General features: G+C 49.6%; 15 protein-coding genes across 15 annotated transcripts, besides 3 other annotated features; 6 read left to right on the top strand and 9 right to left on the bottom strand.

Annotated features, from left to right (window-relative positions):
• Nucleotides 1-54: 54 nt before the first annotated feature.
• On the top strand, nucleotides 55-856 carry An18g00910 (uncharacterized protein; the record flags this gene model as incomplete). Its single annotated transcript, XM_001398519.3, has 2 exons — nucleotides 55-432; nucleotides 536-856. 2 exons carry the CDS (start codon nucleotides 55-57, stop codon nucleotides 854-856), a joined length of 699 nt encoding a protein of 232 aa, XP_001398556.1.
• Nucleotides 857-1,118: 262 nt separating this feature from the next.
• Nucleotides 1,119-1,730, bottom strand: An18g00900 (uncharacterized protein; the record flags this gene model as incomplete). Its single annotated transcript, XM_059745570.1, has 5 exons — nucleotides 1,119-1,164; nucleotides 1,218-1,238; nucleotides 1,306-1,366; nucleotides 1,423-1,490; nucleotides 1,615-1,730. The coding sequence occupies 5 exons, from the start codon at nucleotides 1,728-1,730 to the stop codon at nucleotides 1,119-1,121; spliced, it is 312 nt and encodes a 103-aa protein (XP_059602887.1).
• An 845-nt stretch (nucleotides 1,731-2,575) lies between these two features.
• Nucleotides 2,576-4,147, top strand: An18g00890 (hypothetical protein; the record flags this gene model as incomplete). Its single annotated transcript, XM_059745569.1, has 1 exon — nucleotides 2,576-4,147. One exon carries the CDS (start codon nucleotides 2,576-2,578, stop codon nucleotides 4,145-4,147), a length of 1,572 nt encoding a protein of 523 aa, XP_059602886.1.
• Nucleotides 4,148-4,839: 692 nt separating this feature from the next.
• Nucleotides 4,840-5,661, bottom strand: An18g00880 (uncharacterized protein; the record flags this gene model as incomplete). Its single annotated transcript, XM_059745568.1, has 2 exons — nucleotides 4,840-5,130; nucleotides 5,179-5,661. The coding sequence occupies 2 exons, from the start codon at nucleotides 5,659-5,661 to the stop codon at nucleotides 4,840-4,842; spliced, it is 774 nt and encodes a 257-aa protein (XP_059602885.1).
• A 1,009-nt stretch (nucleotides 5,662-6,670) lies between these two features.
• An18g00870 (uncharacterized protein) lies at nucleotides 6,671-7,726 on the top strand (the record flags this gene model as incomplete). The annotated part of the gene is made up of 1 exon (XM_001398515.1): nucleotides 6,671-7,726. One exon carries the CDS (start codon nucleotides 6,671-6,673, stop codon nucleotides 7,724-7,726), a length of 1,056 nt encoding a protein of 351 aa, XP_001398552.1.
• Nucleotides 7,727-8,666: 940 nt separating this feature from the next.
• An18g00860 (uncharacterized protein) lies at nucleotides 8,667-10,379 on the bottom strand (the record flags this gene model as incomplete). Its single annotated transcript, XM_059745567.1, has 1 exon — nucleotides 8,667-10,379. The coding sequence occupies one exon, from the start codon at nucleotides 10,377-10,379 to the stop codon at nucleotides 8,667-8,669; it is 1,713 nt and encodes a 570-aa protein (XP_059602884.1).
• Nucleotides 10,380-10,602: 223 nt separating this feature from the next.
• Nucleotides 10,603-11,391, bottom strand: An18g00850 (uncharacterized protein; the record flags this gene model as incomplete). Its single annotated transcript, XM_001398513.1, has 1 exon — nucleotides 10,603-11,391. One exon carries the CDS (start codon nucleotides 11,389-11,391, stop codon nucleotides 10,603-10,605), a length of 789 nt encoding a protein of 262 aa, XP_001398550.1.
• A 624-nt stretch (nucleotides 11,392-12,015) lies between these two features.
• On the top strand, nucleotides 12,016-12,859 carry An18g00840 (uncharacterized protein; the record flags this gene model as incomplete). The annotated part of the gene is made up of 3 exons (XM_001398512.3): nucleotides 12,016-12,384; nucleotides 12,445-12,519; nucleotides 12,689-12,859. 3 exons carry the CDS (start codon nucleotides 12,016-12,018, stop codon nucleotides 12,857-12,859), a joined length of 615 nt encoding a protein of 204 aa, XP_001398549.3.
• Nucleotides 12,860-13,031: 172 nt separating this feature from the next.
• On the bottom strand, nucleotides 13,032-13,629 carry An18g00830 (uncharacterized protein; the record flags this gene model as incomplete). The annotated part of the gene is made up of 2 exons (XM_059745566.1): nucleotides 13,032-13,460; nucleotides 13,516-13,629. 2 exons carry the CDS (start codon nucleotides 13,627-13,629, stop codon nucleotides 13,032-13,034), a joined length of 543 nt encoding a protein of 180 aa, XP_059602883.1.
• A 64-nt stretch (nucleotides 13,630-13,693) lies between these two features.
• On the top strand, nucleotides 13,694-14,478 carry An18g00820 (uncharacterized protein; the record flags this gene model as incomplete). The annotated part of the gene is made up of 2 exons (XM_001398510.3): nucleotides 13,694-14,210; nucleotides 14,267-14,478. 2 exons carry the CDS (start codon nucleotides 13,694-13,696, stop codon nucleotides 14,476-14,478), a joined length of 729 nt encoding a protein of 242 aa, XP_001398547.1.
• Nucleotides 14,479-14,602: 124 nt separating this feature from the next.
• On the bottom strand, nucleotides 14,603-15,490 carry An18g00810 (uncharacterized protein; the record flags this gene model as incomplete). The annotated part of the gene is made up of 3 exons (XM_001398509.3): nucleotides 14,603-15,177; nucleotides 15,236-15,380; nucleotides 15,443-15,490. 3 exons carry the CDS (start codon nucleotides 15,488-15,490, stop codon nucleotides 14,603-14,605), a joined length of 768 nt encoding a protein of 255 aa, XP_001398546.1.
• A 990-nt stretch (nucleotides 15,491-16,480) lies between these two features.
• Nucleotides 16,481-16,631: a mobile genetic element (Title: probable transposon 160bp LTR (Tndm1-LTR) -Aspergillus niger).
• A 1-nt stretch (nucleotide 16,632) lies between these two features.
• Nucleotides 16,633-21,274: a mobile genetic element (Title: probable transposon Tndm1 without LTR -Aspergillus niger).
• On the bottom strand, nucleotides 16,702-21,114 carry An18g00790 (uncharacterized protein; the record flags this gene model as incomplete). The annotated part of the gene is made up of 1 exon (XM_001398508.1): nucleotides 16,702-21,114. One exon carries the CDS (start codon nucleotides 21,112-21,114, stop codon nucleotides 16,702-16,704), a length of 4,413 nt encoding a protein of 1,470 aa, XP_001398545.1.
• Nucleotides 21,228-21,731, top strand: An18g00760 (uncharacterized protein; the record flags this gene model as incomplete). The annotated part of the gene is made up of 3 exons (XM_059745565.1): nucleotides 21,228-21,249; nucleotides 21,349-21,390; nucleotides 21,475-21,731. 3 exons carry the CDS (start codon nucleotides 21,228-21,230, stop codon nucleotides 21,729-21,731), a joined length of 321 nt encoding a protein of 106 aa, XP_059602882.1.
• Nucleotides 21,285-21,434: a mobile genetic element (Title: probable transposon 160bp LTR (Tndm1-LTR) -Aspergillus niger).
• Nucleotides 21,732-21,999: 268 nt separating the features above from the next.
• Nucleotides 22,000-23,235, bottom strand: An18g00750 (uncharacterized protein; the record flags this gene model as incomplete). The annotated part of the gene is made up of 6 exons (XM_059745564.1): nucleotides 22,000-22,101; nucleotides 22,153-22,326; nucleotides 22,382-22,720; nucleotides 22,752-22,808; nucleotides 22,864-23,089; nucleotides 23,144-23,235. 6 exons carry the CDS (start codon nucleotides 23,233-23,235, stop codon nucleotides 22,000-22,002), a joined length of 990 nt encoding a protein of 329 aa, XP_059602881.1.
• Nucleotides 23,236-24,156: 921 nt separating this feature from the next.
• On the bottom strand, nucleotides 24,157-26,218 carry An18g00740 (hypothetical protein; the record flags this gene model as incomplete). The annotated part of the gene is made up of 4 exons (XM_001398505.3): nucleotides 24,157-24,683; nucleotides 24,742-25,325; nucleotides 25,390-25,873; nucleotides 25,963-26,218. The coding sequence occupies 4 exons, from the start codon at nucleotides 26,216-26,218 to the stop codon at nucleotides 24,157-24,159; spliced, it is 1,851 nt and encodes a 616-aa protein (XP_001398542.1).
• Between the last annotated feature and the right edge of the window lie 182 nt (nucleotides 26,219-26,400).

The raw sequence follows: 26,400 nt of genomic DNA, 5'->3' as shown, positions 1-26,400 counted from the left end.
CCATAGTTTTGACTACCGTGAGCTCACCCACCGTACCATTATCACCCAGCCACGATGTCACCCACAATCCTCTTCGTCCCCGGTTTCTGGGAGGGCCCAAAAGTTTTCACCCCCGTATGCGATCTCCTGCAGGCTGCCGGTTTCAAGACCGATGTCTGCACACTACCCAGCACAGGCACCATCTCGCCCGGGAACCCGGCCATGGCCGATGACATAGCCGCCGTACGCGACCATCTGACGAGCATTGTACAGCGCGGAGAAGAGGTTATTCTTGTATTGCACTCAGCCGGTGGATTTCTCGGTAGCGCTGCCATGGAGGGCCTGAGCAAGTCGGCTGTCGGACAGGGTGGAGTCGTCAAGATTGTCTTCTTGACTGCAGCGGTTTTCCCCGAAGGCCACGAGCACGAGGATATGCCGTTTGCTGTTGTCGAGGTTGGTTATCCAGTTTATTGTGATTTTTGCTCCCATCATCTCATGGTTGTTTCCGCATCTTTCCTTGATCAAAAGATATCATGGCTGACGGGCGTTTTGACAGGGAGGTGCGATGTACTGTGCCAAGCCCGAGGTGCTTCTTTTGGACGATGTCCCCGAGCCAGAAAAGGCAGAGTGGCTGGCTGAGCTTAAGCCCCAGCCGGCTGATGGTTGGAACGGCACGGTACCCTACGCTGGGTGGAAGGATGTCCCCAGTGTTTACCTCGTCTGCGAGGGAGATAATGCTCTTCCAGCGGGCCTGCAGGAGCAACTAGCGAACCTGGCCGGAAGCCAGATTGAGCGGTGCAGTGCTGGCCACATGCCACAGATAAGTCAGCCTTCGCGGGTGGCTGAGGTTATTCGTGCTGCAGCGGCATCTATTTGAGGAGAGCAAAGATTGATGCAAGAGGGCGATGAGGGATAAGATATATCGAGCAAAAGTGATATGGGGCACTCTATATCTGAAACTGCAATATGATGATACGAGGCAGGGGAATGGTGTATAATGTGAACATTAATGAGCAACAAAGATACTATTGTACATTTATTCGGATTCATCCGACTCAATTCCTCGGCCATTAATGGCCAGTAGCTGGACATCACTGCATATCTGTGAGTCGAAAGAAGCCTTGGTTTGGGGTAAGCACTTACAAGACGAGGGTTGAATTGCCAGGAATAAATGGAGGGGCTCCCCTGCGAAACACATCAGCGCGAATTCCGGTATTTGTCCATAGAATAGAACTTACTTCTCGCCGTATCCATAGTGACTGTAGTACATATGGACTGGTTAGTAGTGGACATGTTGAAAGAAGAGCCATTGTGAATCAGACATACGGGCCAAAGGTAAGATATGCTCTCTCACCCAGACTCATCCCCAGGATACCGACATCCCATCCTGGAAATCATCAGCCTAACCTGCACGGATTACTGGGCATCGTCTGAATGACACACCTTTGATAACCTGGCCGACACCGACCTTGAAAGTAAAAGGAAATCCCCGTTTAATACTGCTATCGAATCTGCAGCAGAATAAACAATCATAAGTACTTAGGACAGCCCAGGCCATGCAAAGAAGGCTGGAACAAACGGCAAGCCGTGTCTTCCGGATGAATAGGAACATACCGACGCCCTCGATTCCTTGACCGTGCCGGGTCGTAAAGATAGCCGTGGTAATGCACTGTCACCATGTCACCTGGCTTTGGGTAATCCACCCCATTGCCCGGACGCAAAATGTCCTTGATGAAATCGATAAACCCCATATTTTTTGGACGCGCAGTCTGGCAGTCTCCTAATAAATTGTGGGGAAACAATGGGGATGTGGACCGGGCACGTCTCCCTGCCAGCAGGTCACATGACGCGTCGAGATTGTAGCGGAACGGAAAAAGTTAATGATTCAAGCCTGCAGAACAAGCTAAGCTACATGATACGTAGTATATCTGCTTCACTGCTGTAGGATAGATGGATTTCATGGATAAAGAATTCACTACATAGAATAACACAGCAAAGTAGCAATTTCAGCTAGACTTGAAGCCAATTTTCATGAATTTTGAATTCAAAGCAGTAGTTGTAGTATGTTTATGCCTGAGGAATCAATACTTCACTGACAAGTGTGAATTTGTTTGACTGTATTCACGCCTTCTCACTAGTTGCCCTGAAACAACATCCCGTCCTTCACTAAGCCAAAAATTCACACCTGCTTAGCATAACGAGGGATTTTTGCTATTGGATAAAAATATAACAAGGTTGCACAGCAATTCAATCAAAAGACGGCGCATCCTCCGCTGAATCTCAAGGAGGGAGTTAACCGTTGTTATTCCACTATCATGACTGGAATTCGCCACAGAAGACAACGGCACTGTCTACCATCATGCACGGAGATATTGCTATCATTCATCGAGCTACGCCTGGAACCAAAGGGCAGGGCTGGACAGACTCGTCACTGTCATGCCGCTAGCGAAGGGCCCCCTTTTTATACCCCGATTTCCTCTCCAGGGACTAAGATGTTTCCTATCTCCTCCAGCACCGGCAGTAAGACACTTTGCTATCATATCAAGACATTACCATAGCAAGAGTGCATTGCAGAAAAGCCTCTCTGTCAATCAACATGCCTGCCTCACGCCCCAATAGACAGGGCAGGCCCAAGCCCTCTGAGCCTGATACAAGAAAACATGCAATGCGCGCCGGCACTAAACATGGGAAGATCTCCAACGAAAATGCACGAGAGTCAGAGAAGGAGACGTGGACCGAGACCAATAAGCACCTGCTGAACCAAGTGTCTGGTGTCAGCGATGAAAGTCCGATTGGTGAACGCTGGGCTGAAGGGTATTCATGTCCGCCCTATATGTCGGCTGATTCGGAGGCCTTCCTAAGCCCCGAAGAGATCACCGCCATGCCTCGTCCCACCTTCTACAGACAAGTATGGAGCAGGCCCAACTCTCTCGTGCGGCCAATGGAGCCCTTGACACCTGACGACAGCCCCGAGAATGAGGAATGTCCCCGGAGGTCCGAAGGAATATCTGCCAAGGACGACAAGAAGGATCCTGAACAACTCCGCCGGTCTTCCAGACAATCTACCACCGGCAATACCAGCTTAAGTTCCGACCTTGTGAGCTCCGCCATACCCAACTCACAGGGACACATCAAGAAGTATTCACGACACCAGAGACGTTCGGTTCCATACTCTCGACCTAGCCGTACCCCCAGACCGAGCCGTATCCATTCTCTGAATGCGTGGCTCAGTCGGATGCAGGCTTGCTTGAGTGAGGTAGACATTAAGGCTATCGACCAGCAAACGGACCGTGTTGGGCTTCGGGATTACAACCTTAGCCATGTCATTGTCAGCCACCGAACGCATCCGGTCGAAGAGACCAACTTTATCATGCTCGTTTGGAAAGATGTTGCGGGCCCAACTGCCGTCGATTGGCCGACGTTGCAAGTTACCCTTAAAGATCGGATGAGCAATGCATACACCACGCAAAATACCCGCGGAAGCCGGAGGGCAGTTTACGGTGCACTCGTGGTGGGCCAGCTGGCCCAGTTCTATGTCTTTGTGGGAGAGGGTCCTGCTCAACTGAGCCTCTCGCTCTTTGAAGAGGGCAGGGAGACCCTAAACATCGAGCATGATGGGGACTTGGTCGATGGTCATCTGTCATCGATTGACAATGAATTCTCAGACGAAGTCTTTGATGACATTGCCAACGATCCGAGCTTGCCGATAGCGGCGGCTCGTTGTATTGATGATGTCTTCTTGCCTGAGACCTTGTCTTCGGGTGCGTTCGATCTGTTGCCGCAGCCCGAGATCGTGTCGGAAAGGCTATTCTCGGATGCCTCCGATGCAGGCTCCGGAGGTTCTTTCGAAGCCTTCCTAAGGGAGGTCACAAGGCAATATGAGGAGAGCGAACATAACGACGAAGCAGACCAGGACGAACGTGAACCCCAAGAAGATAAACAAGTCGACGAACATAAAGGACGTGAAGAAACCGCACGGAATCACGAAACCGTATGCCAAGATGTGACCGACGCCATCGACGATGGCTGGCTCGTCAGGAAAGCGCTCAAATACATCGGAGAAGGAGTGCTAGACAAAGCAATCAAGGCCGTATGTCTACCGGGCGAACAGACGGACACAGATACCGATGATGAGGAGGGCAAGTTTATCATATCCAGTGCCTGCTGAAGTGGTTGGAGGTTCCAACTCTGGTCATATGACTTCAAAGAAAAAGTCCACTGTTTTTACTGCAGAACTTCCGGACACTTTGTTGAAGATAGCTTGAAAATATGACTGTTGCTTACCATTGAAAAACCTGATGCCTTCGTAAAATGTCCATATTAGCTTGACTGTTATAGGGGGAGCTGAGGTAAGAAGATTGTGAAGCTGACAGTGCAGCTGCCGGCTGGGACATATGCAGAGCTTATATACGCTCTCTAGCTTGCGCACGAACCCATGAGCAACGTAAATTATTGTGTGAATGTCTGTAGTAGCTTCTGCTTGATCAAGCATGGGGTGGGGCTGTAGAGTAATCTCCACTTCGGACAAATATTCGGAAGTTTGATTTACGGGTCTACAGTGCCAAACCAAGTGACAGGTAAACCTATATGAATGTTGAAGCATTGTGCCACAAGTTGGAAGGCACATGGCCAAGTAGCGGACTACTCAACCACTACCCTGGTACATTGGCTCCTTGAAACATCCGTCCACAAAGACCAGATGAAACTAGCTTCCTATATCTAGTTCCATTCTTTCCTGTGTAGTATTTAGGATCCATCCAGCTAACATTCTCAATGCAATCGATCTCTTGTTGAATGCTGGCTATGCAGGTGCTGCAGCTCCCAAATAGTATATAACAGTCTACAAGCCCGCGCAGTCAATCAATTCGAGAGTTTTTTTTTGATGAACATGACCATCGCATCCGTGTACAATCTGCTAGTCGGGACAGAATGACCACCCGGGTGAATGAGCACTTTCTGTTCCTCAGTACCTGTGGTCGCATCAATCAGAGTGCGACTTCTTTTGTCGTACACAATATCATCAAATTGCCCATTTACATGGAGCATGGGCCCAGAAATCTTTGGCAGATAAAAGGCTTTGTATCGAAGGTTCAATGCAGCGAAACCACAGCAGCTGATCGAAAATTTGATAGGGTCGACTCCATCGAATGACTTCGGGAATGGAATACCTCCACTTTCGACTTCGACTTTCTCGAAGACACTCTTCCTGCCCGGCTCAAGCATGCTTGTGATAAGTCCGGTCAAGAATCCCCCTTGAGAAAATCCAATGACCCCGGCAAAGGGCCCCTGCGAGCGCATAATATCACCAAGCTTTTGCAATCCATCGAGCAAGCCTGGAAATTCATCGTCGTCGTCAACCTTGTAGAACCATCCAAAACCTGGATCGGTCCCCGGTATATAGCGGGCCCAATCGGTTGGCTTGAGTCTCCAGGTGCCATCTGGGTATACGAGCTCTACGCCATCCGGATAATCGGGATGATAACCAGGGGCAGGCGCTACTGGAAAGGCTTCCATAAGGGCCTTCTCCAGGTCAAGTACTTCTGAGCGAAAGAACTCTCCAGTTTCAGTATAGCCTATCAACATGGATTCATGATTAGTAGTGGTCATGATATCTGGGTTTGCGGTTATTGTGGTACCATGAATCATAAGGATTTTGAGCTTGGATGTCTTTGCTCTTGTCATTATAGCGAATGTTTCGAGCGTAGCAAGGTCGTTTGAAGAGGAATGGGGTGGTGTTAATTTCCCATGAGGGTTTGTGTTTACGACGAGATTGGCATTCAGCGTCTTATGTATGACTAGATGCGGGGTACTTGCATGATACATGCACACGCGTCAACTGACAGTATGAATGCCCAACGACACTGACTTTAATGCACAATTTGCAGTATCTAGAACTTTAGCCACACTGAGCGATGTGCGTCACTGTCTACAATAGTGAGCGTATGGGAAGATGGGCGCTTTCTTATCTCAACGCAATCAATTCCTTCGGACACGTTGCCAAAGTAACTATTCCTTATCAATTATCACCTACCGAAAGCTAGAACTATTATATTCCATCCAATCACTTGATGCCCACTGATAACGCTCTCCCGCAAAGTACGACCTACACCGATAGATCGAGTCGGCCTTCAGCTCTCTCTTGCTCTGGCCTCCTCAAGTGAATCATCCCATATATTGCCCGACGAAGTCCTACAAAATACTGGAACAGATGGTTACTGGCGAATAATTGAAGTGTTGTCTTTACTATTATAATATTAGTAAGCATCTCAATATCAAAATAAGGGAGAAATGGAAGACCGTAGTTAGACGTTTATAAGCTTGATAGAGCCAATTATCACAAACTAGCAGTACATCTATATTAGTATACTTGCTTCTAGGGGAACCACTTCTCTGAGAACCTGCCTTATTTATATTCTGTAGATGTAGACCTGATTTATCCTCACATTTGGCTGAGTAACATGATGTCATATAGAGTTAGGGACAGACCCACAAAGATGATTTCATCGATTCAATGCATAACTAACCACTGCTTCTCCCATCCCTGCCTATTGAGATTGGACCGCAAACCGTATACAGTGTACTCATCAAACCTGGCGATACTCGAGAGTGAACAGCAGTTCCGGTCCAGCTATTACCGGGCAGGGATAAGAGTAACCATTTATTCTCAACAATCATCACCACAGCCCTCAAAATGTTAGGCAAAGTCGTCCTCGAAGAAGCCTACGAGAGGCCAAATATGAAAGAAAAGTCCAACCATGAGGCTGGTCTCTACATCGCTCCCAATGACCGTCCCCGCTACATGCGTCAAATCAACGACATCAACCAAGAACGACTGAAACTAGCCGACGCACACGGCGTGGGATACACCATCATCTCTCTCACCGTTCCCGGCATCCAAGGGATCTTTGACAAGACCGAAGCTGAGCGAGTGGCCACTGAGACCAACAATTGGGCAGCGGAACAGATCAAAAACCATCGGGACCGTCTGGGGGCTTTCGCTTGCCTCTCAATGCATGATCCGGCTCAGGCCGCGAACGAATTGCGTCGGTGCGTCCAGGAACTAGGATTTCACGGCGCGCTGCTTTGCAGTTTTCAGCATGCAGGTCCCGATGGTGAGACGTACCTGTTTTATGATCAGCCGAAATATGATGTGTTCTGGAAAGCTCTAACAGAGCTGGACGTCCCGCTGTACATCCACCCTGCTGCTCCGACCGGGTCCATCCTCGAGAGACTCTATGCCCAGCGACCTGCGCTTATCGGCCCGCCTCTATCATTTGCCAATGATGTCAGTCTCCATACGTTGGGAATCATCTCCAATGGAGTTTTTGATCGCTTTCCAAATCTTAAAATCATCATTGGTCATCTAGGAGAGCACATTCCCTTCGATTTCTGGCGGATTGACCATTGGTTCCGGGATGTGAAGAAACCGATAGCGGATGAGGAGGGCCGGGTCATGGCTCAGAAGAGCCTCTACCACTACTTTAAGCATAATATATGGCTTACGACTAGTGGTCACTTCTCTACTCCGACTTTGAAGTATGTGGTCAATGAGATTGGTGTTGACCGGGTGCTGTTTAGCGTCGACTACCCGTATGAAACGACGGAGAGTGGCTGTAACTGGTGGGATCATGACAAGGACGCTATTGTTGAGGCTGTGGGAGGTGTCGACAATTATTATGCGATTGGTCGGGAAAATGCGAAGAAATTGCTGAGGTTGGACAAGTTTCACGATAGTGATGCTCGATGAGGTAGCACCCATCTATCGGCTTAATGCGGCTCATTCGCAATTGTATGTGGTGCCTTGTGCTAAAACGTGAGGATAAAGTCAAAAGTTGGAATTCAAAGATCAGTTCGTAGTATATCATCAGGAAGTATTTAATATTATATAGTTTAGATGAGTCGAAAGCTCAAGAATCCATCACATTGCTGCATATAGTCCATTTACCACTTCACATACAAAGCCTTTGCGACGCAGCTCGTAAATCGGCCGAGTCAGTGAGTATCTGAGCCACGCGACTCCCAACAGCAGCAGCAAGTCACTACAGTCATACATTCCCGCTCGCCGTGCCGTCCGTGCCTCCAGATAACCGAACTAGCTGCACTTGCATTTCTTCTCGGGTAGCCCCTTACGGATCGGACACCCAACTCTCTATACCCAGAAACAAGAGTGTCCCGGATAACGCCGGCGGAGAACCGCCACAATGACTGACGACAACTTTCAGGCGCTGATACGCTTATACCCACGGAAAATTCCGTTGTGTAACCTATCCACCACTGTGCACGTAAAGTATAAGGTTTTCACAACCAGTGACCGTGACCGGTCTCTGATTGGTGGAGTAAATGCGTCGGGATGGATGTAAGATACTGCCTCCTGACGGTTTATCTTGGCCCATACCGGCTCAAACCAGCTGTCGCTGAGAGTTCTGCGGAGAATCCGTCTGGAGGGACATTGAAGGCCAGTGTGCGGGTGATCTCGTGATTCGCATCTGGCATATACAAGGATATATCCGATGGGCTCAATTTTGTTCCGAGAGAGCTGAAGCAGGCAATCCCCGGCACTGCCCCGCTTAGCCGCCTGACTGTCTGCCAAGAATAATGAATATCTCAATGGTGCTGTGTCCAACAGGAGATTGAGTGTCTCGTATTAGACAAAGTGCTCAACTCCCCATTATCGACATTATCCGAATTCAAACATCCAGGGCGATGCACTCTTGGAAAAGGCAATCCAAATTCTGGTACTTCCCATGGAAGAGAAGGCTTGTGATCGACTGACTGTTGTAGCCAGTAAGCTTGGGCGTTCCGCCTCCATCATCCACCGGCTGAGTGACGGCAAAGATATCTCGGCCGATTGCCCTCTGTTGATTGATGATCTTGACCACATGAAAAGTCTGATAGATCGGAAATGCCCCTTCTTCTGTTGGTTGCAGGTTTATGAGTGCCTGTAACCAGTCCTGGATCTCCAACCCGACTGATAGACTCTGGCATCGGAGAATACCCGCCAGGAGTAAGCCTGAGAACCCGATGGTGTAGCTATTTTTGGTGATGGATGTCTGCATATCGCTCCACTGTGCAATACGGACTAATGTCTGAACCCAATACTCTTCTTCATTACACTCCCGTTCGTGGTGAGGGGTATCAGAACTGTAGAGGAGTTGTAAGACCCCGGTGCACTGCATGGCTCGCGCAACCGCGTAGTATGCGTAGTTCAGCGCGGCATCGTGGGACTGAAAACGGATGGTAGTACCGTTTGTGTCGTTGAGCTCGTATATTGGCTGCTCAGATGGCGGAAGTTGCAACACCCACGCATCCAGCTTTGCCGCTTCTCGATGCAATAGAGCAGTGCAATAAACATAGCGTTTGTCGACATCGGAACCACTAGCATCGTTCGACTGCAAATTCCGAAACTGCTGCAGCACGGCGTTGAAATTCAACCGGTGTGATTCACACATGATGCTAAGAACTTTCACACGTCGCTCATGCAATGTCTGCGGGACGTCTAATAGGGAGGCCGGTAAAGGTATCGATGGGAGATGCTGACAAACTTCTATCGAACTGAAATAGGCCCGAGCCCACCAGACAACATACCGGATTTGCATCCATGAAGCAAGCAGCGACTTGATGGCTGCGTCTTTGACGCCGTTATGCCATTCAAGAAGATTCATCATGCCCCGGACGTGAGTATAGAAGCCCTGAAAATTCCCCATAGCTTGCTCTAGATGAGCGAACAGAACAAGCACAATCAGGATCGTGGTAGGGTTCTGATGGTAGTCTTGTGATTGCATGATGGCCAGCTTTTGGATCGCGGACGAGTAGTATAGATGACTCCGTGTCTGGTGAACCAGACTAGGACTCAATGAGCACATCAACCCAGACGATTCTGTTCTGTGCTCGGCCTGAATGCGGCCAATATTGCAGGCAGATAAAGCTAGGAGGGCGTCGTTGAGAATGGGATGGCCAGCGGCCAATGAGGTGGCGAATTTGAATATCGGGTGCAAGGCTGGCAAGCAAGAGCCCTCCCAGTAGGTGGTATAGAAGATATCGCGGTCCGTCGTTTGCAATGACCGGATAATGTCATAGCTTCCGATAGAGGGAACATCTTGTGCGGCTCGAACGACCGAAGTTTGGTCTCCGGCCGGTGTTGGGGTTGTCTCTTCTGACGACACATTGGACGCTGTTGCTGTTGCTAGTGGCTCTGGTGGTGGTCTCGGGTCGTCGACTGTCGTAACTTGAAATTTGAAAGCTGGTCTAGCATATTCACAGATCTTTCCAAGTCTCGCGCAGGTTCCGCATTTTGGCTTCCGCTCATCACACTTGGTTCTGCGACTGCGGCAACTTTTACAGCCATTGCGGGAGCGGATGATGTTTGTCTTTTTAGGTCTCGGTGGTGCCGGTTTGTACATGTGATAGGATGAGGAAGTGATATATTGTATTTTTGCCTAAGAACCCGTTTCCTAATGTCAAACCAGCGCGTCCGATGACAGCCGAGGGCAATGGCGGGGGTTGAGTCACTCTTATTAGTTATAGCGCACGAGATTATGCACAGAGTCAATTGAAACGCTAAACCAGATTAGGAAATGCTTATCTCCGATAGAACCGGTACAAACTAGCTATATCATTCTTATTCTATTCTATCGAAGCGGACTTTAGTGCCTTCTTCTTATCAATCAACTCCCCTCGTTCCTGAACCAAAGCTGAAATAGCTTGTCCTGTTTCCCCGCCCATGGCTGCAAACCCCCTAACCACGCCGTTCCGGTCCCCTGGCCTCATCTCCTGACTCATCTTGTACTTGCCCTCAATCTTGGTAATCTCAATCCGGATCCCTACCACGTTCCTCTGCATCAGCTCGATGTATCGCTCAGGTGCATCTGCAACCTTCCATGGCTGCGGCCGGTCTCCTCCGGTGAATCCCATGATCCGTCGCTCGCACTGTTCCGACAGATCGTGCATCTGCTTCCATAGGAAGGCACCCGCCTCTGGGGTCCTGGAATCATAATACAGGGAGAGCTTTCCGTAGATTTGAACGGCAGAGTAGTTCCATGTTGGGACCACCTTGCCGGTGTCAGGCTTCGTCTCGGTGTAGAATTTGGGAGTCACATAGTGATCATGGCGTCCGTTGAACACCACCAGGACATCGCGTTCGAGCGGAAGGATATTCGGTGGCGCTCCGTTGGTAAGCTCAAGCATGGTTTTGGCATGGGGGTTCTGCTTCGCAATATGGGCACGCAGTTGTGGGTTGGATGATGGGTTCTCTTCGGTCTTGGGGGGGTCTAGCACGAAGGGGACGTGGGTACATTGGAGAAAGTCCTGGGCGGACGATTCAATGCCTGTAATGAGCATACCCAGGGGGTTCTCCTTGATAAATTGAAGGAGCAATTCCTCATCAGTTTCAGCGTGTGTACTAGCAAAGAACATGATGATATGGTGGTCTCAAGGAAGTGTATAGTTTGATTGAAGCCTAAGGGCAGGGTACTGGGGAGAAATGGATAAACTTATACCAATGTGATGTCTGGTTATCTTGCTTTGTCATTTAGCAATCCTAGATTATTCGAAGCTCTCGACTTATCTGTGTTAATAATAATCCAAAGGTGTTGATTTGACCAGCTATTGTGACTCTAGTCTCATGCCTCTCCAATGTCACATCTGCGCTCGGCATCGTTCTCGCGCACCCGATTCAGTAATTTATGGGTCAAGTCCCACTTTCGGTCGGAGATCCGATCGTTCTCGTTCACCCGATTAGGATTACACTTGCCTCTGCCAGTGTCAGTTACGGCTGGATATTTTGTGGCGATCCCAAATTCTGGTGACTCAATCAGATCTGCAAAGGGGGCATTACTATAACTGGTGTGCAGATGCGATACATTACCGATATAGACAGAAAAGTCTTTGTATTTCAAGTCCGGCGTTGACGACAATTAGTAAATTATAAAGGGCACAAGCATCCGTTATTCTCTTGTAGCGTTGACAGCACGAGACGTATACGAATCGCTCATACCTCACCCATTTAGTTTAACAAGATCTTCCAGCACGTTAAACACAATGGCTGCCCACTCACCACTACGCATCGCAGTCCTTATCAACACACCCCCTGGCAATGAGTTCCGGAACGATGTCCGCGGGTCTTATCGGGATGCCTTAAATGTTATTGCACCAAACGCCCAGGTCGATATGTACGATCCCGTGTTTGAAGGGAGCTTCCCCAATCCTCAGAATTATGACTTGATCGTCTTGAGTGGAGGGAAAGCCGACGCCTCATCCTCGGAGCCCTGTGTGCTTGGTGTCCTGGACTTCCTCCGTAGGACTGCGCGGGAGTCACCAAAGACTAAGATTTTAGGCATCTGCTGGGGCCACCAAGCTATATTGAGGGCATTTGGTGGAGAAGTGCGAGCCGTTCCTACAGGACCCATTGTAGGTGTCGCAGCCACCCTGCTCACCATAGCCTACAGACTGACGTATTAATTACTATAGGCCGGCCTTGAAGATGTTAATTTGACTGAAGCTGGAATGAAGCTTTTCTCTACCCGATCAGGTGTCAAGGCCTACGTGCGCTGTTTGATGGCTGCCCTTTGGTTGTTCGCCCTGCTGATGATTCTTCCCAAAGGTTACCGGAGTTTCATGTACGAGAGGTGGCCCAACCTGGAGTAGGCTTTAATCACCTGACGGAAATCATGAAATGTTTGTTAATCAAGCAAATACTGTGTTATAATTCCAGGCGCATCCAGGAGTTCAGACTGAACTGGCCAAAAAGATGTTGTTGGAGGAGGATGAGGTTTACAATGGCAATTTTTCGAAGTGGGAACTACAAGACTACCTGAAGAGGCTAGAACAGCCAACAGATGGATTTTTAGTGCTGAGGCGGGTGATAAAGTGGGTTAGAGAGTGAATACTCCTCTTGATTAGGGTTGTAGCTTTGTGACAGGGACATAATGACTCATAATAATACCATTGATTATGGTCAAGTTTCTGTGTACAGTGTATCGGGAAAAGCCCACATACATTGTCACTAATTTTCAAGACGGTCGAGTGACAGCCATAATGGCTACCAGAAAATAGAGTCAGCACATTGAATTTACCGCTTTTATGCCGGTATATAATTGTCTTTTTGTTGTGGTGCTGGATGACTCAATCGCCTTCTCCAAAATGCCAAGAACTATACTCGATCTCCGCGGAGGCAATATTTTAGAATTCCTGGACTTGGCAACTTCAACCACGGAAGAAACATCTATAGAAGCAGAAAGAGAATGGTATCCAATTTGAGACTTCAATAAGGCATGTGTGCCTAATATACCTCGGAAGGATGATAGCGAAGGTAGGCGGAATTGCCATTGCCGGCTGTAGCCTTCTTGACTTGCTTTCATTAGTCCGGTTCTGTACGACGGATTATTGCAATAGCAGTTCGTGTTAAGAGCCATTTTTGCCGGCATCTGATCCTTTCGAAATATCACTGCAATGACTGATCCTGTATCCTCTTTGCTGTTCCGACGCTATCCGGAAGTAAACATGCCACTGTTGATGCTCCCCCGAATGCCAAGAACCCACTTCCCCCACATCCTTCACTCTTCCTCTTCTTCCGGCGTGAGCAAAGTAGCATATTTCATCAACCATTATCCCAAGCTGAAGTGATTTGTACGGCACTTTCAGGTTTCTTGTCATTGACTCTCAAAAATCGATACTTCCATAAAGTAGCAGTCCTCTTAACACCGGATAACAGCACACCATGTCATCCCCTAATCCCGTCGATGCCCCGCAGCATGTCCTACAGCTCCTTTCCGAACTTCACAAAAAGTCCTTGAAACAGGAAGCTCTGATTTCCAAGAACGGCAAGTTTATTTCCACGACTCTCCTCGGCAAGCTAGAAGACAAAGACGCTGCCGCCAAGCAAGCCGAATTCGACCAAGTCATGCTCGACAAATTCATCGCGCTGGACGAAGACAAATGCCATTTCACCTATCAGCTGATCAACGCCATGGGTGCTACTAATGTCATCGAGGCAGGCACCAGCTTCGGGGTCAGCACCATCTACCTTGCTCTGGCTGTCGCGAAAACCACCGCCGCGACTGGCAAATCTGGCACTGTCATCGCAACGGAAAAGGAGAAATCGAAGGCTGATATTGCCCGTGGTTATTGGCGTCAGTGTGGTGATGTTGTGGAGAAACAGATCGATCTGAGAGAGGGTGATCTGCTTGAAACTTTGAAGGAAGGGCTGCCGGAAATCGATCTTCTCCTTCTTGACAGTAAGTTTGTTGCCTTGTTGGCCGAGGACAGCTATATGGCTAACTGAGATCCATAGTCTGGACTCCTCTAGCACTTCCTACTCTTAAAATCGTTCTCCCTCGGCTCCGACACGGTGCAGTGGTCCTTGCGGATAACACGATCTCCGGAGCTCAGGGCTACGCGGATCTATTGTCTTTCTTGAGATCGCCTGAGAATGGCTTCCGCAATATGACGTTGCCTTTCACGAATGGATTTGAGATGAGCGTTTACCTGCCGCAGGGGAAGTGAAAGAGGGAAGTGGGAGCTTGCAGTGAGCAAGGATCAATATGCATCTGGACCAAATTCGTATATAGTTGACTGAGCTTGATATCTCTCAATAACAGTACATATTTACTGAAGCCCCATCACAGTCTCAACACGAAGTCATTTCCTGACCTCCCAATACCTTGTCCGCAGAATCCAATCCCTTTCCTGTTTTATGTGCTATAAGGGCCTGCAAGAACTCGTCGACATCCAGAGCACCACTTAAAGTCAACACCGCACCTTCAGCATTCTCTCCCCCGCCAATCTGAAAGCATGGCACACCGTGAACTCCTTCCTGACGAGCCCTTGTCGCCATATCATCAATCTCCTCCACTCCCTGTCCCTGTTCAAGCCAGGACCGGACCTTGGCTTCATCCAAATACCCCTCACTAGCGTGCACGGCAACACGCACCAAGGTCTCCACATCAGTAATATCCAGCTCATCCTCAAAATGGGCCCGGAAAATGCCTTCAGCAACAGCCGTAGCAGTATCGCGAGCACCACAACCATCAATCTTCCCTTGCCGACTAACGAACTCGCTCAACAAAAGCAGTTGATGCGCACGCAGAGTATTCCCAAACCGTCCTCCAAACTTGAAATAGATCCCTTCTTGGGCACCTAGTCGCTCCAGCCGAGCTTTTGCGGCAGGGACTTTATCGGCTCCAAGTCTTTGGGTCATTCTCTCTATTGCGGGGGTTTCATTAGGATTGATCTCGAACTTGAGGGTTATAAGGCCACAGACCTATGTAGGGAACACTTTCCATCGGAGCATCGCGGTCTAGAAAGTACGGTTTCCAGGAAATGCAGATGCGGTCTTGGCTTCCCCCGGGGTAGGTCTTTTGGTATAGGCGGATGGCCTTGGTTAGGCGGCGGTAGCCAATGTAGCACTGTCGAGGTGGAAGTCTCAATTAAATTAAGTCTAAGCTAATATGGACGGAATGTGACATACCCATGGGCATACTGGATCTGAGATGACAGTGATTTCAATGAGTGCCATGGTTGCGGGCAGCGATCGAAGATGGATTGATGGAATATGGTTGGAAGAGGGTGAATCTGGTGGAGAGGATTATGGGTTAAATAGAAAATGCCGACACTTGCTTCTATATGGACCGAAGGATGCTGACTGGAAGAGTGGCGCTATAAATGTAGTTGCCTCGAAACCGAGCCATGCTTTGACTTTGATTTTAGGCGGCAATCATCCGCCGATCGCCCGAAGCCAGGTTGTTTTTGTTCAAAGCTAGTAAGAGTACATTTACGGTCAAGCCTACTGAGTGATGATTCTATTTCTATCTAGATATAGAATTCTAACACTGGATTATGAATCGCAGTACCAGCCACAGCAAGAAGTACCTGCATAGACCAGGGGATACTCCAGCCGACCCACTCATGCTGCGTTCCCCTCCTGCCCCTCCTCGGATTCGGTGGGAATAGCTGCTCTGGAGGCCTTTCCATGCAAGCCTGGCCAATATTATCCTGGCATGTAACTATTGCATATTGATACCTGCAGTCCCCACTGAGATTCAAGGCAAATGATTCCACAAAGTATGGTGGAGCTAGTTGAGCTGGACAGCGAAGTGCTGTTGTAGGGCAGCAACTGTCAGGCCAAACAGCATGACACATCTTAACTTCGAATTCTCTGTACCTCCTCACTCCATCCCACCTTGAATTTTGCCAGGAACAACTTCATATCAAATCATCTTTTTCTCCGAATAATTATAGTGTCTGCTGAGACGAGATGGGTGACGGAAACACGTTTGACAACAGAGACAACACAGTTCACAACCAGGCTGGTAGTCAGGTTGTTTATGGCAGTATTTATAATAATACTATCTATGCCTATGAGCAAGGTATATTATTCGATCAAGCTTCTAATTACTACACTAGTACTGATTTCCATGGTCACAGATGGCGTGCAGCATATTGCTGAGGATAAGGTAGACAAATGAATCGTTCAACACCCATAAATATTACACAGACTAATATATCATCTGTTGAAACGACGTTTTAGGTCAATACTGAAGTCGTTGAAAACGCTTGATTCTTCGCTATCTAGGCGCGCTCGGAGGAGCAGTTGAAGTTACGGAGTTCGGGTCACGTGACCTCGACTACTAGTAATCTACTGAGATTACGTTCCAACACGGCCCCCTAGGCGAGGGAGCGTTCGTAACGAGGCTCTAGGCATTGCCTAGATAGGAAGGAACGGCTATCTCAACCGGTGTTCCCTGGATGCAGGTTCGGGGAGGAGATGGGGGTCATTCCGAGGAGGTGCCTGAACGCTTTGAACGATTCGTTATCAAGCGGCTTGGTGAGGCCGTCCGCCGGGTTGGTGGTCCCTGGGATGTGTTGAATGGTGATAGCGTTCTTCGTGATCAGATCGGCTACGAATAGGTAACGATTATCGAGCCATCTAGTGGACCTGGTGTAGCCTCCGTGGTTCAGGATCCGTAGGGAGTTGGCGGCGTCGGTGTACAAGGGTATCCTGCCGTCAACGGAGGCCTTGAGGTCAAACGCTTCAACCAATTTCTTTATATACAAGGCTTCTTTGGCGGCGGAGTCAAACGCGCAGTATTCTGCTACCGTAGATGACGGTGCAACTAGCGATTGCTTCCTGGATGACCAGCTGATTGGGCCGCCAGCGTAGAAGATGACGTATCCCTCCGTTGATTTGCCGTCTTCGTGGTCAGCGTGGGCGGCATCTACGAAGACTTCGATGCCTTTGGTATGGTCAGTGGCGAGGGTGATCCCGTACGGGATGGACCTTTTCAGATATCTGTATACAATTTTCAATGCTTTAGCGTCGGCCGTAGTGGGAGTGTTCATGCGCCTTTGAAGTCTAAACGTTGCATGACGTATATCGGGGCGGGTCTTTGTGGTTAGCCAGTTCAAACGCCCTACAAGGCTTTGATATTCGGCTAGGTTGACGTTTTCGGTAGTCATATTCGAGCGATCTGACTTTTTGTAGGCAACGGTCATCGGAATGGCGGAGGGGGTGCAGGATCCTAGGTTCGCTGCATTGAGGCACTCCTCCACGTACGTTGGTTGGGATAGTGATATCGTGCCTGCTTGGTAGTCACGTTGAACGTTGCATCCTAGTAGAACCTTTGGTTCCCCCATTTCCTTCAGGCCAAATGCCTTGTTTAGGTGTTGTTTGACCTCGGCTAGGTCTTCCTTCCTGGGGCCAGCGATAGCGGAGTCGTCAACATAAATAATCAACCAGATATCACCCTTTTTGTATACGCAGGGATCCTCCCTCAGTGGTTCGAAACCGATTCTTTTAAGTGTTTCGTCAAACGTTTGGTGCCAGAGGTGGGCCGCCTGGCGGAGGCCGTAGAGGGCCATCTTTAATAGGCACACCTGATCCGGTGGTCCTTCATGGTATCCGGTAGGTTGTTTCATGAACACGCGTTTGCCCTGTATCTGCGCGTGTAGATAAGCAGATACTATATCACATTGTTCCCATTCAAGATCTTTTATAGCGACGTTCGTCATGAATAGCTTCAGGGCCGCTTCGCTGGCGACAGGAGCGAACGATTCGTCGTAATCGATGCCTGGTATCTGGCGGTTGCCGCAGACTACCCATCTAGCACGGAATTGGGTGACGAATCCGTCAGTGTTGACCTTGAGGTCGTACACCCACTTGCCTGGGATTGCGCGAGCGGTTGGAGGTCGGTTCACGATCTCGTAGGTGCCCATATTCTGTATCTTATCGATCTGTGTATCCATAGCATCTTTCCAGTATGGTGCCAGCGGGGACTTCATCGCTTCGCTGTAGGTGTTCGGAACGACCACTTCGTGTTGTTTGAGGTGGGGTAGGGTCACCCGGTCAACCGTGGCCAGTTGTTGGTAATCTGGCCATGTTGATGATTTGCCTTTAGTGGTCCTTGCGGAGCGCCTCAGTATGGGTTGTTCTTCTGGCTCAGTAGGGTCCGGCAGGCGGTAGTCCTGCGCGGCGTATTTCGTTGAGGATGCCTCGTATTCTGTGGCATTCTCGATCGAGCGTGTAGGTGGAGGCTCTGCGGAGGCAGATATGGTGTGGATTCTGCCTCGGATGACGTCTTCTTCAGGGTCCGGTTGCTCAATCAGGGCCCTCGTGTTATCTGATATATTGGTTGTTTGGTGCAGGAACGCGTTGTCTAACTTGAGCGCGGCACCTGGGCCAGCTGGTGTTGGTCCTTTAGGGTCAGGTTCGCGTGTAGGAACTCCACCGGGATCCTCCTTGTCATCCTTGTAGGTTCGATCTTCGTTGAATTTAACGTCTCGTGATCGTTTAATTTTATCAGATATAGGATCCCACACGTAGTAAACGTGTCCGTTGTCCCCATCGAAACCGACGAAGTATCCGACTTTTGCACGAGGTCCCATTTTCTGGGATGCGACTCGATCTTCCTGCGGGATGTGTTGGTAGGCACGACATCCGAATACGCGTAGGAAGTCTAGTGACGCGTTAGGATTCGGGAGGTTGTAGTGGGATCTGTATAGGAACACGGGGGTCTTCCTGACAGCGCTGTGGTAGGGGACGAGGCGATTCAGGATCTGCGCTGAGAGGCGTACAGCGTACGGCCAGAGGTGAGCAGGGAGGCCAGCATCTAGTATCATGACCCTGCTCATTCGGTTGAGCAAGCCGCCGTATCGTTCAGCTAGGCCGTTGGCTTCGGGTGTTCGAGGAGGTGATATTTTGATTTGAATGCCTCGCTCTGCATGATTCGCCCATTTCCTAAAGCGGTTGAACTCGCGGCCACCATCTAGGTGCCAGGTGGCCACGTATCGGCCGACCATATTCTTGTGTTCCATATTCATCCTGATCAGCTCGTCGGAGGCGTCATCTTTGTGTTTAAGCATGGCCGTCCTCACTAAGCGAGTAGCGTTGTTGACCATGAGTAGAAAGTAGTTGAATCCGCCATGACCAATCGGGGTCACCTTTTGGATGTCTGCATGCCAGAGCTGTGTTGGATCATTAGTCTTTGGGATTGGGTCCCTTGAAACGAGGCGTGTGGCCTTGCCTAGCGAGCATGCTTCGCACTCTAGGGTGTCCCTGTGTTCGAGTTCAATTTGATGATCCTTTGCAGTGGTAGCGATTCGGCGGAATCCTGCGTGCCCGTATCGCCGGTGCAAGAGTAGGGGGTCCACTGCCGCTAGCGCTAGGTCAGGGTCTTTTGTCCTGACGAAAAGCACGTTTTTCGATGCCTGCAGGTGGCCGACGATCTTGTCATCCCGGTCCCTGCGTAGGGTCAGGTCCTTAGTGGTAGCGTAGATGCCAAGGTCTGTACGTAGGCGGTTGGAAGAAAGGAGCCCGTAGGGTAGGTCCGGTTGGTGGTAGGCCTTGATCTTCAACACCGTATTTTGGCCGTTTGCAGCTAGGGTCAGGGTCAGATACCCTGCCGATTTTGCAACACCGATTCCCCCGTTCGAGGTGCCATATTGGTAGTATTCGTGGGGTTTCAATTGGTGGAGACCGCTTAGGGAAGCGCAGTCAGGTGTTAGATGCTGTGAGCTGCCTGTATCATATATCCAGCGTAGCGAGGTGTTCGTGGCGTTTGCAACGGCTAGGCCAGAAAAATTCAAAATATACGGGTTTTCGTCATCGGATCCTATTTCGCCTACCGCTGCATTTGATGCTTCGCTAGGCTTCGATCCTTTGAACCACCAGATGCCTTCTATACGAGGCCTATAATCCTCTGGCCGGAGGTCAGGATTCAAGCGCCAGCAGGTGGTTGCTCCATGGCCTAGTGTCTTACAGAAAGCGCAGCGTCCCTTAGTCATCTCTGGCTTCAAGTTTCGCATCTTTCTAGCGTGTTCCTCAGGGGTCGTTCCTTTCGGTGGGAATGTTGATTTCTTCCACTCTGAGGTCGTTGCAGTGCTTCCCGACTTGGTGGTGCTTCCAGTGTTCTTCGCTGGCGCAGCGAAAGAATATCTTTGCATTTGTTTATTACCTTGTTCGATTGCGGTCCTGCAGTAAACTAGAAACTCTTTCTCCTGGAGGGTGTCCGCAGCATTATCAGGCAAATTGCACTCCACTGTTGACACCCACGTTGGAAGGTCGGATTCCAGCTCTTTGAGCAGGTGTAGCAACCCGCAGTATGGTGATATCCCGACTTTCAACTCTTTAGCGAAGTTGTATGCGTGTTTGAACGCCTCCACGTATTGTTCAACGGTAGAGTAGTCGGATCGGCGTTTGTGGATGAGGTCGAAGTACGTTGTTTGGCAAAGCGTGTGGCCGTGGCCTAGGACGAGTGATTTGATGACTTCGTAGGCATCGTCCGCGTAGTCGTGCGCGTCAGGGGACGTCATCAGTGCCCTCTTTAGGGGGTCTGACAGCTGGCTAGCTAGCCAGGACTGGATGTTGATTGACAGGTGGTGCCATAGCCAGTAATTCGTGTGGTTTGTACTAGGATGGGATAGACCCTTGTCGATCATGTCTTGTAGACCGACGTTCTTCAGGATTTGACATATTTCAAAGCGCCACGTTGAGTAGTCTTCTCGCCCTTTCAACCTTTCAGATACGGGTTGAACGCCTTCTGGTAGCTTTACTGGAAGCCTATCTGCTTGTGTCTTTGGTTGTATGGCTACTGCCTCTGTATTCGAGACATGTTGTAAAGAGTGGTATCTGCCTGGTTGCGACATTCTGGGGTCTGCTTCCGGCGGTTGAATATTTTGATATTCGCGGTGTTTTGGTGTTTTGAGATAGGGGTATCGCGGTGCGTGTCCCCGTTGCAATTGCGGCTTGCTTCGTGTGTATGGTGGCTCAGATCTTTGCTGGTTAGCCTCACGAGCGAAGAGCCGGGCTCATAACCTGTTGAAACGACGTTTTAGGTCAATACTGAAGTCGTTGAAAACGCTTGATTCTTCGCTATCTAGGCGCGCTCGGAGGAGCAGTTGAAGTTACGGAGTTCGGGTCACGTGACCTCGACTACTAGTAATCTACTGAGATTACGTTCCAACATCATCTCTTATCTCAGTCCCATCTCGATCAGAAGCTCCTAGAAGCAGCCGGGAAAGGGGAAACCGCGAAAGTGAAGCATCTACTGGACAACGGGGCAAACGCTTCGGCCGTGGATTCGCAAGGCCAGACAGTGCTCCACGTCGCTGCATCTGGGGGACACGATGATATTATTAGCATTCTCTTGAGGCGAGGGGCCGACAAGCATGCAAGAAACCGCTCTAATCACCGTCCCTCGGAGCTCGCCAGGTTGCTTGGTCATATTCCCCTTGCGAACAAATTGGAGCTGAACTTGCTTTGAAGGGGGGCTTTTGGATGGCGCTTTCTTTTTATGAATCATGATGAGTATATTCGCTATTAGCAATCTTCGAACTTTACCTGAACGCATACAGTCTACTATAAATGCACATGAAACGCTCAATGAATGAAATGCAAGCATCTTCACATTTCCCGTCTCCTCACCAACGATAACCACATAAATACAGACTAAGGCATCTTGACCAGAATCCAATGTTGCAATTCAGTATCATCTTGATAGGGCAACAGATACCAAATACTTGCAAGCGCATCTATCGCGCAAATGTCCCAAAGTTCATCCCCCCATTGATAGTTTGCTGGCCTGCCTGGTTGTTGATGGAAGCCCCAGCATTGTTGAAGTTGAATACAGGGCTCTGGGATGAAAGTTAGCAATTGTAGTAGCGTCTCAAGCAATAGATCCTTACACTCGACTTCTGCTTCACCGGTGCCTCAACCATCATCTTCCTCAGTGCACCAAGCACCAACCCATATCCTTCATCATCCTCCCTCGATCGGAACTTGCAGATGTTTTTGTGATCGGCTTGGATGGATATCATGTCTCCGCGACCGGGGATAGTGGCCGAATTGCGGTCAACCACCTTTGTTCATGTTAGCTTAACTAGTAGAGATTTCAGGAATCTGCGGTCCGGTTACCATAACGCCCTGTGTTTTCAACTGCTCGTAGAAGAAAGTGGTTAGGATACTGTCATCGGAGTTATCGCGTTTTCGCAATACGTTCGCAAACTCTTCGATCAGGAGCTGCAATGTGCCCGATTTGCTTTTCAGGTCCGAGACATTGGCCTTGTTGCTTTCAAAGATGTAATCCGCCACTTTGTTTAAGCGTGACATCCAGTTCGCGATTTCGGAACCGCAGAATGGAGTTCCCAGAAAGGCGATGCCGCGGACGTGTTGGCTGATTATCTGCGTGTTGTCGGACGGGGAACTGCGATTGCCTGCCACGACAGCCTGCGATGATCCGTTAAGTCTCTCGACCTTGAGGAGAAAAGAAGGGTTGTTAACTTACCTGCGCGCAGACCAAGCCGCCCAAGCTATGGGCTACAAAGATAATCGGGCGCTCCGGCTATTTTGCATCCTTAGCTTTCTCGAGATCCTGGTTAAATCGTAAAGCTTCTTACCGAAGAGGCTCTAAACCGTGCTAGCTGGGCACAAAGATCCTCGGCATTGCCCACAATCCCGTTCTGGGACAGAGCTGTCGTGAAGCTGACCACCCGTGAATCATACCCAAAAGTCATGATACGGGTTTTTGGCAAGTCGTGCGGAAGAAGGGCTTGGGGCCAGCACACATCGTCGATCGTCCAGGTTGCGTCGCGACTTCCGCCGAGGCCATGGACAAAGACAATGCTAAGAAAGTCAACTTCGGGAAAGATATTCTTTATCAGGTCTGTGGAAACTCACTCAACCTCCGCTTCGTTGGAGTCGTACAGCACTTTGATGCCATACTGAGGTTCGCTCTCACTGGCCTTTGCTGAACTCCGAAAAATGGTCATGATGGGTGTCTGCTTTGTGCAGAGGTTAGTGGGGTAAGTTCCTAATGCCGCTCAGTCGGTTACTGGGGAGCAAATGGTATGATTCTTCGTGTAGCGCGCTCAAGGGAGCCTATATGGCTTTATATCTTCTTTCATAAGATGTATATAACCGGGCATTTTACTTGATCTCCCTATAGATGATGCCTGCCCTCTCTTCCTTTCTTTGCCCCGCCAATTCCTTGGGCATCCTGCTGGTCCACCAGGCGACAAACGACAGGTCCAAGCCATCATGCATAAAAGCCCGGCCGATGTCGATCATGCGTAACTCGAGATGCTGTTGGCTGCTGATGCAGCCATGTCACCCTAAATAAACCCGAGGTCTCCGAGATAGCACCACGCAGGCGTATATGGAATCGAAGCCTTGTTGCTCTAAGGCTGTGACTTTTAGGTGGGCGTGGTTAAATTGAACGTGGTCAAAATTCCTTCGGAGCGAGTAATATAAGGCTTTAATATATGTGGAACCTTCTACGATGTTGTCTCCATTGGCCAGTAGGGCACCTGCAACTTCCCCTCATTCTTGCATGAGGTAGGCCATCTCCTACTTTGTACCTCGCCGCAGATAATCCCGTCAACCCAGGTAGAACAATTAGAGGGATATATAAAGCGATCAATATAATGTAGCACTTTGTGCTCTCGACGTAGGCAGTATTGGTCTAGGACGACCGAACAACTCTCACATCCTTAGACATAAGCTGATATGTCGAGCTTGATGGCTAACTAATCAAAAGCAGATCATATTGCGCACTGTACTCACAGATCTTGTTCCAATGTTGCTCCATTCGAATCAATCGGTCATATCATACGTCACATTTAAACATTAATCATGGTATGTCCTAATAATCCATCCCGGATGTACTACTCCGAGTTTACCAACTCATCAGATCATATCGAACCCCTCTTCAACGGAATAACCTCATCCACAGAACCCAGCCCTGCCATGCGTACGCCATCCTTCCCTTGGATTTCTCCGAACATGACCTTCAAATTCCTCAACTCATCCGGGACATTCTCTCGACCTCCCAAGCACCCCTTAGCCGCCAGATCGTCCAGCCGTGCACTGGCACGAGTGGTGCACAAAGTCTGAAACATGCCGGTCATGCTTGCAGATATTCCGTTGCTGATTAGTGCATGTCCACCAAAGAGTATAAACGCCAGCGCAGATCCAAGACACGCAAAGTACGCGGCGATCAGGCGTGCCGGTCGGCTAAAGGAGTATACGTTCACGGTCACATTGTTCATAACGGTAACCTCAGTGGTGGTTTGATTCATAGTCAGAAGGGAGATTGTAATGTTTTGTAGTAGGTCTTGCATTGACGCGCTCGTAATGTTGAAGCTTGGTGTGCTTGCAGGACCGGAGGATAGTTCTGTCAGGGAGATGATGGTGTTGGCTGATGGCTGGCTGTGGAGGACTACATTCGGTGAGTCTTTGCTAGATTTAGTCTACGACTCGCATAAAGAAGTACTTACTGAGCATGTCAATATATCCTGAGAGTGCGTACACAACTGTGTCTTGGACAGCGGCTAGGTTCGCCCGGCGGAAGATGTCGATAACGTTGCCTCCGGTTTCTCCCATCGTGGTTGTATTGATTCGCGCGTCCAGAGACCCAGTCCGAGGATATATGCCACCATTGTCGTAAATATACGAGCTGTTTAATTGGCGAATTGTGTTAACCTCCGTGGTGACGTGTTGCTGGCTCCCCGTGTAGGTGATGTGCAGGTTGTAGTTCGACTCGTATGCTCGGCAGGTGAGATTCTGATATCCGCCGTCCCGCATCCAGCGCAAACCGAAGTCAAAAGCATATTCCGAGCGGTTGCTGCGGGCAGCATTATCCCGCGACGCGATGTAGAGATACCCCCACGAGTGCGTCTGCGGGTAGGACCGGTTGACCCAGCTGTAAAGATCTGGAGAGGAGTAGTTGCGGCACTCGAAGCTGGGGCCTGGTATGCTTATAGTGTAGGAGCAATCGGTAGCGCACGGAGACGAGGATGGAAGATAGTGCCCGGCCATCATGGCCTGTCTTGCAACGCGGGTAAGCTTATAGGTAGGTCCGCTATTGGAAAGTCGTTAGGGCATCCGTTCACCAGAACAATCAACAATTTCTACATAGAACCTACTCATAGGCATCGTAAGAATCGGGCTGCCACAGTGCTTCAGCCATCATGCCACCAAATGTGCCATTTCCCATAAAGGCTGGGTCAAATGTCGGAACTGACTGATTCTTCAGGATATGGAGCGACTTGGACTCGACGGTCAGGGCACCCGCTGGGAAGATCATGGCGATAGGGATACACCAACATATCAAGGCGCAAACGAATGGAATAGGAGCCACCGCGAGAAGCTTTACATTTCCGAGATAGAGGGGGTTCGTCAACACCGAGAGGAAGGAGTCAATGTCGCCGATGCGCATCGGACGGGCGCGCAGGTCCTTCCATAGCATCTGGATAAAAGACATGCCCAACGCGGCGGCCAGGAATGTTCGGAATACGTTCACAAATACAACTGACAGGGCTGTCACATATGGCTGCTTGATGGTCTTGTCGACTTCACGCTGGTCCAACCAATGAAAGAGACCGAGATGCATGGATGCCACAGAGGCCGCTGAAATGCACAGTTAACGACCCTCCGAATTTAGGAAAGGGTAGTCGAGGCAATAATTGCACCTCAATCACTATAGTGATAAAGCCTACCTAAGAGAAAACAAGTAATGATGGAACTTGGAGTCATCCAGCCAATAGTCCAGTGGGACGTGCTGGATGTACCCTTCTCGAGTGTGGATGCGACCGACGAAGGGGTTGCTGGAGGTTCATCGGAGAATTCTTCCTCATTTTGGGGTGCAGCAGCCTCCGAATGTGCATTGGCAGTTGTATTCGCATTCTTCTCCGGTACTGTCTCTACTTCCGGCTCTCCTTGGTCCGCCAGCGCGTAGTGATGCTGAGGCGCCATGAGGAAGGCTGCCGTCTGCCAAGCGGGCGACGAACAAATGTGGACGAACGGATCGCAAGACGGCCTCAAGACATTTAAGGTCCGGCCCACCTCCGAACAAAGGACGAAAGCAAGTTAATGCGGCGCAGCAACCCCGCCTCCAGGGGTGGATTGCGAGATAGGCCGGGCTTCGGAACGAGCCA

Source organism: Aspergillus niger (assembly GCF_000002855.4).
Source record: "Aspergillus niger supercontig An18".
In the NCBI taxonomy this organism is placed as follows: Eukaryota; Fungi; Ascomycota; class Eurotiomycetes; order Eurotiales; family Aspergillaceae; genus Aspergillus; species Aspergillus niger.
Note: the sequence above shows the minus strand (reverse complement) of the source record. Positions and strands in the feature narration are given on the sequence as shown.